The following is a 9,065-nucleotide window of genomic DNA, read 5'->3' on the forward strand; positions in this document are numbered from 1 at the left end:
GTGGGTTTTTTTCCATCTATGCATCACATTACTGGCTACCATCTGCCCCAGGAGGAGCTAATCCGATTCCACGAAAATCCATATTTAAAAGGAATCATGTCAAAACCTGTCTTCTGGCCCAATATTTGCTAACACTCACTGAATACAGACTGTTTAAAGCCATGGAACCACAGAGCAATTGAACTGTGCAAAGTGTGTCACTCAATGTGTACGATGTGTAAATGGGAAGAAAACAGACCACTTGAATTCAAACATGAAACTCCACTGCCCAGTGCAAAACACATAGCTTATCAATTCATGCATATGCAATGCAGACATTATTTGCTTGAATTCAGCGGGTGGGTTATCTGGCAGTGCCCTGTTTCCTAACAGCTAAAAGCAGTATAAAGGAAATTAGACTGAATCTATATCAGCATGACAAAAACAAAAATGAGGGAGTGAAGGAAGAGGAAATCACTTATTTTGTTGAGCTGACAATGATCATTTGGCGCAGTGGAGCATTTAAAAAGAAAAAGGGAAAAAAAGAACTACTTACAAGCCATCTTTGGGAGAAACTGGTTTTTCAACAAAACCAGGTGGAATCACCTTAGGAAGTACAAGAGATACAAATTCACCAATGGTAATCTTATCTGCCTGACTATTTGAATGACTTTGAGTATTTGTCTGCCATCTACAGATGGTGGAGTTCAGACTCTTGCTAGAAGAATCATTTAGCAGCAGCAAAATCAAAGTGAGTGCTAAAAAGTCTTGCCCGAACTCCCGGCTGCAGATCTCCATGGCCACCTATTCACTCACCCAACTAGCCTTTGTCCTGGTAAGAGTTACAGTCCACTTTACTACAGAAGGATGAAGAGCTTTCACCTATGCACCAATCGAGGCATGGGCCTCTTTGTGTAACAGAAAATGTATCAAAACTCAAGTGGACACAATATTAAACTGACATTCCAGGCGAGGGTAGTGCATGTTGTTTGGGATGAAGTCTTTATACACTGTGCACCAAATAAACACATCAAACTTAAAATGGTCATGTCTGGAATTGATTTCACACATGGCTTTTGTTTGCCAAAGGGGTTTTCAAAAATTGCAGTGCTGATCACAGTAATTTCCTTTTTTTAAAAAAATGTTAATTATATGGCAAATCATTGTTGTTCCAATCTGCTCAGTTCCAATCTGGATAGTTGGCCTAATAGAGGAATTCGGACCTGACCAGTGGGAGGAAAGAAAAGTCCACTTTATATTGCTATCCTTGTTGACTATGGACTAACTTTTCTAGAGAACAGAGAGCCCAGGATTGTTTATTCTAACTAGCAATGGCTCAGGAAAAAGCATCTCACTTAGGGTGACCATATGAAAAGGAGGACAGGACTTCTGTATCCTTAACAGTTGTGTTGAAAAGGGAATTTCCACGGGTATCATTTGTATTAGGGCTGTGCATTGCTTCGGGTCCAAATCCTGAATCCGAGGTGAATTAGGATGATTCGGATTGTTTTGAAATAGATCTGAAGAGCAATAAAACATGTCCACATCAGTCCAAAGTGGATCAGCATCTTCTGAATCATTTTGGATGGATTCAGATTGATTTGGACACTTTCCCAAGCGCAGACAGACATCAAAAATTGGCACGATAGGGCTTCAGTAGTGCTTCATCTCTACAAAGCGTGAAGCATCTCAGTTCAACCACTGATTTTGAGGATTTTTTTAAAAATTGATGTTTTAAATTTAAGTTTTTGCAAATACACTGTCATTTTTAAAGATAAAGAGAGGAAACGTAGCACCATGATAGGTCCTATGTTGTCCTGCTTAGGCTGTAGGATGCTCTACGTGCAGATCAGGTATATACAGAGGGACAATCAATCCAGGCCGAGATCAGAGCACATGCAGTCAATCAGTCAAGAGGGTCAGGCAAAAACTAGAGTAGCCACAGAAACAGGTAAAGATCAGTACATTACACAGTCCAGAGGAAGAGTTGATAGGCAGTCCAAAAGGTCAGTAAACCGGGTATCAGGAAGCACGGTCCAAGGCAGGATGGACCAAAGTTGTTCCAAAACTGGCTGATTCCAAATGCCGGCTTTTAAGCCCAAAGCCTGTTGGACCCCACCCAGAGCTCAGCTGCAGTAATCAAAGTTCTCCTTTCAGAGCCCTACTGAAGAGACCTTTTCTGCAGGCAAGTACTCTGTCACACATGAGTCTTACTAGCCTGTCGCTTGAGGCGACGTCGCTCCCCGGGGGTCAGAGGGGTGTTCAGCCTCTGCCTCAGAGGCAGAGTCCCTTTCTCCTGGCAGCGATGGTCCTGCAACTACCTCCCATGAGGGCTCTGGCTCCTGTGGATCTGATGGTGGTCTTTGGTCTGGGGCTTCAGCTTCTTCTCTAAGGAGCACTCCTCAAGTAGGGGCATGACATAAGTAGGGCTTTAGGCATGCCAAGATTGAAGCATATTGGTTCATCCCTTGTTTTTTTGGGAGGATTTTTAAAGTTCCAACTCAAACCTCATTGGGGTCTAGCACCTTGAGAAGTAACCACGTTTCCCCAAAACGAAATGAAATTACAGATACAGGCATAAAAATTAGCACCATAATAGGGCTTCAGTAGGGCTTCAAGCCATTCCAACTTTGAAGCAGATGGGTTCAACCCTTGTATTTTGATGGAATTCTTATAAATGTGTGCTTTATTGTATACTGCTTGTGCACAACACACAGCAGACACACACACACACACAAAGTAGAAGACAATGAGAGTCTCAGCAAGACAGGGGATTAAGGAGATGCTTTGCAATCCCTTTTTCCTATTAGAAACAGGCAGGCGGCTATTATTATTATTATTATTATTATTATTATTATTATTATTATTATTATTATTATTATTATTTGTGCTTACCAGGGAGTAAGTTAACTCTGAAGGACCCTGAAACTATCTTCCTCCTAGCCTCCTATTAAGGGGATGCCAAAGCATCTTCTTGGCTCGCCGCTCTGACCATGTTACTCCGCTTCTGAAATCTCTTCATTGGCTTCCAATTCACTTCAGAATCCAATATAAACTTCTCCTGTTAATCTTCAAAGCTTTTCACGGTCTAGCTCCTTCCTATCTCTCCTCTCTCATCTCACACTATTGCCCCGCTCGTGCTCTTCGCTCCTCTGATGCCATGTTTCTCGCCTGCCCAAGGGCCTCTACTTCCCTTGCTCGGCTTCGTCCATTCTCTTCTGCTGCCCCTTACGCCTGGAACGCTCTTCCAGAACATTTGAGAACTACAAGTTCAACCGCACCTTTTAAAGCTCAACTAAAAACTTTTCTTTTTCCTAAAGCTTTTAAAACTTGATGTTGTGCAGACTTCTACTGTTACTTTCTACTGTTAGTTTTACCCTACCCTGTGCCTGTTTACCCTACCCTGTACCTGTTTGCATTCTCTTCCCCTCCTTATTGTTTTACTATGATTTTATTAGATTGTAAGCCCATGCGGCAGGGTCTTGCTATTTACTGTTTTACTCTGTACAGCACCATGTACACTGATGGTGCTATATAAATAAATAAATAAATAATAATAATAATAATAATAATAATAATAATAATAATAATAATCTCTAACTGACTATATTCTGAACCATTCAGGACCGGTTTGTTTGCTTTCTGCCAGCCTCTCTGGGCCATCCTGTCTCTCTGACCTCCTGGTGCCTGGGAGATGTAGATGGGCTGGGTGGGTCAACCCCACAAGCCTAAGGCATACTTGCTCCCAGTGCTTCATGGGCATAGCTGACTGCTGCCTCTCCTCCTCTGTGCCTGCCTCACAGGGCTGTTGTTTGCTTTCTGTTGGGATCTCTGTGCCCACCCACATAGCTTCCTCGCTGCCTGGTGTGTGTTTCTGGCTTTGAATCGAGACAATCCTTGGCTCACTTACTCATGCCCGCATAGCTACCTGCTAGCTACCACCTGCCTGCCTGTGCACTTCCCCAATATTACTGCATGGTCCTGCCTTGTAGGGCTGGTTTGACTCAATTTCTGAGGCATATGGCTCCCAGCCAGGTAATGTGTGTATTGCAGGCAGGCAGCTTTCCCTGTTTCTTGTCTGAATGGGTACAGTCTCAGGGATGTATTAGCTTCAGAACACACCAAAGAAGACTCAAGTAGGGGAGATTTGCACTCCAAAAACATAGAGAGATGAGGGAAGGAATAGTGCCAACTTCATTACAGACCTTACATTGAGCTTTGCTTTGAGTGGTTGCTCTGTTTCTGGAAAAATTGCATTTTTAGCAGTGGATTGTAGAAATTCCACTGGACAGATGTGTCTGAAATTGGCACCAATTTCATCCAGGGCATCAGTAAGGTCACCAACTTTCATATTTCTATGTTAAAAAATAATTTTTTTATAGATGTTTATTTTTCCCAATGCAAGTCTATGGGAACTTGAAAAAAAGAATGATTTTGCGATCCAAATCTCAATTCAGATTTAGATCCAAGGCGAGGCGGACTGAGTCCAAATTGATGCGAAGCGAATTGGGGTGTGTGTGCACAGCCCTAATTTGTATGCATGCAGCATTCCCTCTTCATCACAATGGTTAAAGATCCAGGAGCCCTGAACTCTTTTTCATATGGCCAGCTTTCTCACCCATGTATTTATTTATTTACGTTATTTATATACTGCCCCCAATTGAATTTTTTGGGAGCGCTGTACAAGATAAATTAATATAAAAACAGAATAAAACACTTTTAAAATAGATTTTTTTAAAAGCAAAATTTACAGTGAACTATGGCTGGTGATTAAGGAAAAGCTTCCTGGAATAATGATGTTTTCAGGAGGCGCTGAAAGGAATAAAAAGTTGGTGCCTGCCTGACCTCCAGAGGCAGGGAGTTCCATAGGAGGGGGGCCACAATGCTGAAGGCTCTTCCCCTGGTGGACTCCAATCAAAGGATGGGTCTTTGTGGAATCACCAGGAGCATGCCCTCAGATGACCTCATTGACCAGGCAGGTTGGTAGGGGAGAAGGTGATCCCTCAGGTATGCAATCTATTAAAGAGTAGATCAGGGATAGGGAATCATGGGCCCTCCAGATTTGTTGGACTCCATCAACCACAAAAAGCATGGTCAATGCTGCAGTCCCTCAACATCTGGAGAGACATATGTTGACTACCCTTGCAGCAAATGCTGGAGACTGAAAAAGGAGCCTCAAACTTGTGCTCTGCCACTGAGCCATGACTCCTTACCCTGAGCCAGTATGTGCCCTCACACACATAGATTAGCTCTCCCCAAAGCAGCCAAGGAGTCCATCCCTTTGTCATTTCTTCCATGACGTCCTCTGTATGTGGTGCAGGTGAAAGCCAATGTCATCAAAGGATGCCCTACTACAAGGTTACTGCTCATTCTCAGCTATTGCAATTCCTATGTCATTAGGGATGGAACAGCTGAGAAACAGATCTTACTCACTAAGCACAAACCACTAGGAAGTTATTCTCTGAATTCCACGTTGAAATGGTGTGCATAGGCCCACCTTCATGCCAATATCACATGTATCAGTCCAATAGAGTAGAAGAAAAATCAAAGCAACCAGAACATTAGGACAGTGCAGGGTCCTATTCTATCCGATCTAAAACCTAATGGCATCCAAGAAACTGAAGCCTCTTCCTTGATATATTTCTTCTCTTTTGACTCCTTTTGAAACTGGAAAGAAGGTTTTGTTTTTTTCCTGTTGCTGAATTATAAATACACATAACGAGCTAATAAATTATTATTTATTGTTTCTTGAGTACATACACCTTGCTAAATGCTTAACATAAAAGTAGAAATGGCATTGCCTATGGATGTAACCTTTTTTTAAAATAGTCAAAAAGACAGTACAGAAGAAGAGGGGAAAGAAATTAGGGGAAGAAGGGGAAAAAGTCAGTACTTACGACCCTTCTTGCTTACTAGCTGGTCTCTGGTGTTCAGCTCAGGCCTCAGAACAATAATATAGAATTTGGGGAGAAAGATGCAACCTAATAAGCCAGCACTAGAGAACAAGATGGAGAAGATCTCCACGGCCACCATGTATTTCCCCTTGGTGCTTAGGTAGGTGGGCACAAAGGACACCCAAACACTGCAGAAGACCAACATGCTGAAGGTGATCAACTTGGCTTCATTGAAAGTATCGGGCAACTTTCTGGCAAAGAAAGCTACCGTGAAGCTGACGATAGCAAGAAAACTGATGTAGCCCAGGACAAGGTAGAACATGATGTCTGAGCCTTCGTTGCATTGCACATTGATCTGGCCAATGTGGGAGTGCATGTCAAACTCTGGGAAGGGAGGAGAGATTACCAACCACACTGCACAGATGCCAGCTTGAATAAGAGAAGGGAGAATGATGACTGATACTGCCAGCCTCTTCCCAACCCATTTTCTCATTCTGTTTCCAGGCTTTGTGGCCATGAAGGCCAAAACCACAGTGATGGTTTTGGCCAAAACACAAGAAACTGCAATGGAGAAGACAATGCCAAACACAGTCTGCCTCAGAAGGCAGGTCACCTTCCCAGGCCTTCCTATGAACAAGAAGGAGCAGAGAAAGCAGAGCAGCAGAGAGCAGAGCAGGGCACACGTGATGCTCCAGTTGTTGGCTTTGACGATGGGAGTATTTTGATGTTGAATGAAGCTCCACGACACCACAACTGTGATTACAGAAAGGAAAAGAGCCGAGGAAACAAGAATTGCCCCCAAAGGCTCCTCATAGGATAAGTAACTTATGTCTTTAGGAATACACTGGTCCTGGTTCTTGTTTGGATACTGATCTTCTGGGCACTTCTCACATTGGTCTGCATCTGAAAGTCATGAGAAAAGTCTCAGTACTCCCTGTTCTTAGTTGACAACTACTATTTTTAATGGTGACAAACAAAACACATTATTAGGCTTAGACAACAAAGCTGTAGTATTCAGTTTCACCTTCACCTATTTATGGTTTTACATTGCAATACACACAATCACACTGTGTGGTTTACAAAAGTTAAAGTAATGGTTATTCTTTCCAATAAACACAAACACAATCACACACACACAAACACGTAAAAATGACTGAGTTACAGTAGACACACATTTTTAAAGTTCTGGTACGTTTTCCATGTAAATCGAGATTCCTTCACTTACCTATCATTATTGAAATCATTGCTTTAGCACATTGAATACAATCATAGCAACAGATTTGTTGTCCCTGTTGGATCAACATGCTCTGTCCAGGGCGGCAGCTCTCGACACAGGTCGAACTGGGCAGCATCTAATGGTAAACACAAGGAAGGACATTTGGCTAAGCTAGTTTGTCTTCATTGCTCTAATTCTCAACTACATCTTTTTTTGCCCTGCAACATTGCAACAACTTGTGACTGGCATCTCAAGTGGTGAAGATGTCAAGGATGTACCCCCGAGAAACACCCATCACCATAAATCCTGGTGATAATTCATCTCACACACCTTGTCACTCACTCTCTTCCCCAAACACAGAAACGGTCCACTGGTAAAAACTAGTTCTTGCCACTCACTCACTTGCTCTCTCGTTTCGGATGGTGGTGAAGACTGGGCTTACTGGACCTAATTCTCACACCCACCTAGAAGGAGAAGACAGGTGAGTTTACAAGCACTACTTTGCTGGTTCTCCTGGTGGCTCTCAGGTAACTGAAAGGTGGTGATAATGGCAATACTATTGACAAAAAGGATTCGCCATTCCCATGGCAAGGAGTGTAGGCCCACAAACCCCAAGTGATCCTTGACTCTTCGTGTTGGCTGCGTAAGATCTAATCTCATGATTTTTATCTCTGAAGTTTGAAACATCCAATCCATCGTTACAGTTCATTACCCCAGTGATGCAGTTTATTCCATTGTCTGTGCCTCTGAGTCACAACTAACATGTTCTTTCTTGAGTGTACAGAAGGCTAAGCCATACAAAGTCCATGCATGTATATTGCCTTCATATGAAATGTGAATTGTTCGATTGTATATCAGAATGTTGTGCTTCTTTTCTTCTAAGTGCATACAGATGTTATCTATTCTATGCTAGAGCTTTGGGTACTATTAATTGTAGTTGTGTGCACCTATGGGAAGTAGATTAGGGATCCAACTCTGATGCATCTCAGACTATTATAGTCATGAGGGTGTTAAAGCCAAAGGATGGGTTATAAATATTTTAATAACTATTAAAACAACTCCACACTGGCTGCCTATTTGCTATTGGGCCAGGTTTAAGGTTTTGGTACTAGTGACAATGCCCTAAACAACTTGGGACCAGGATACTTGAGAGAGTGCCCTCCTCCTTTCCAACCTGCCTGCTCTTTGAGGACATTAGAGAGCATGCTTCTGGTAGTTCCACATGGATCTATGGCCCAGTTGGATTTCACTAGGAGAAGAGCTTTCGGTGTGGTGGCCGGAATCTATTTTAGATATGCAACAGAATATAAATATTGTAAATAAACAAACAACATATCCACTTGATAACAGTGTATGTGTGACTTTGGCTCTGCATTATTGAACATTGTTTAAGATGTGTGTGTGATGGGGGAAGGAACTAATGTGAAACATTTGAATTATACATTCTGAAGCACCTACAAAGCTCTGAATGTAGAGCCTGAAGAAGAGATTTATATGAAGCAGCCACCTGGTTTTGAGAAACAGCCAGATAAGGTTTGGTTACTGAAAAAAGCTTTTTATGGTCTGAAACAAAGTGCCAGATGCTGGAACAATTGCCTAAACTCCACATTGGTCAGTGAAATGGGATTCAAAGAAAGCATTGCAGACCCATGCCTGTACACCAAGGGTACAGGTAGTGATTACATGATTGTACTGGCATTTGTTGATGATCTACTTGTAGCAGGTAGTTCCACAGGCCACATTCAAAAGCTCACAAGCCAACTGGAAAGTTTTTATAAGTTGAAATCTTTGGGTGAAGTCAATCATTATTTGGGTATAGAAATAACAAAAACTGATGATGGAAGTTATTTACTCAATCAAAAGCAAAAAATTGTAAACCTGCTAGATTTCTGTGGAATGCAAGATTGTAAAGATGTACAGAGTCCTATGGCCACAGATTTTCACCAAACCATAGGAAATGAGAATTTCAATGACCC

The 9,065-nt window shown here is 42.2% G+C and overlaps 1 protein-coding gene across 1 annotated transcript; it reads right to left on the minus strand.

The window, feature by feature from the left end:
* Window positions 1-5,865: 5,865 nt before the first annotated feature.
* On the minus strand, window positions 5,866-7,785 carry LOC134406621 (vomeronasal type-2 receptor 26-like). Its single transcript, XM_063138128.1, has 2 exons — window positions 7,554-7,785; window positions 5,866-6,776 (listed from the first exon to the last, which is right to left on the minus strand). The coding sequence occupies exons 1-2, from the start codon at window positions 7,783-7,785 to the stop codon at window positions 5,866-5,868; spliced, it is 1,143 nt and encodes a 380-aa protein (XP_062994198.1).
* Window positions 7,786-9,065: the final 1,280 nt, after the last annotated feature.

The sequence above is a fragment of the Elgaria multicarinata genome, chromosome 11 (genome assembly GCF_023053635.1).
Source record: "Elgaria multicarinata webbii isolate HBS135686 ecotype San Diego chromosome 11, rElgMul1.1.pri, whole genome shotgun sequence".
NCBI lineage: Eukaryota > Metazoa > Chordata > Lepidosauria > Squamata > Anguidae > Elgaria > Elgaria multicarinata.

Coding starts and splice junctions, on each gene's coding strand:
- LOC134406621 (XM_063138128.1), bottom strand. CDS start 7,785: ATGGATTGGATGTTTCAAACTTCAGAGATAAAAATCATGAGATTAGAT. Junction 6,777..7,553: donor CACCTGTCTTCTCCTTCTAG/GTGGGTGTGAGA, acceptor CATGACTTTCAG/ATGCAGACCAATGTGAGAAG.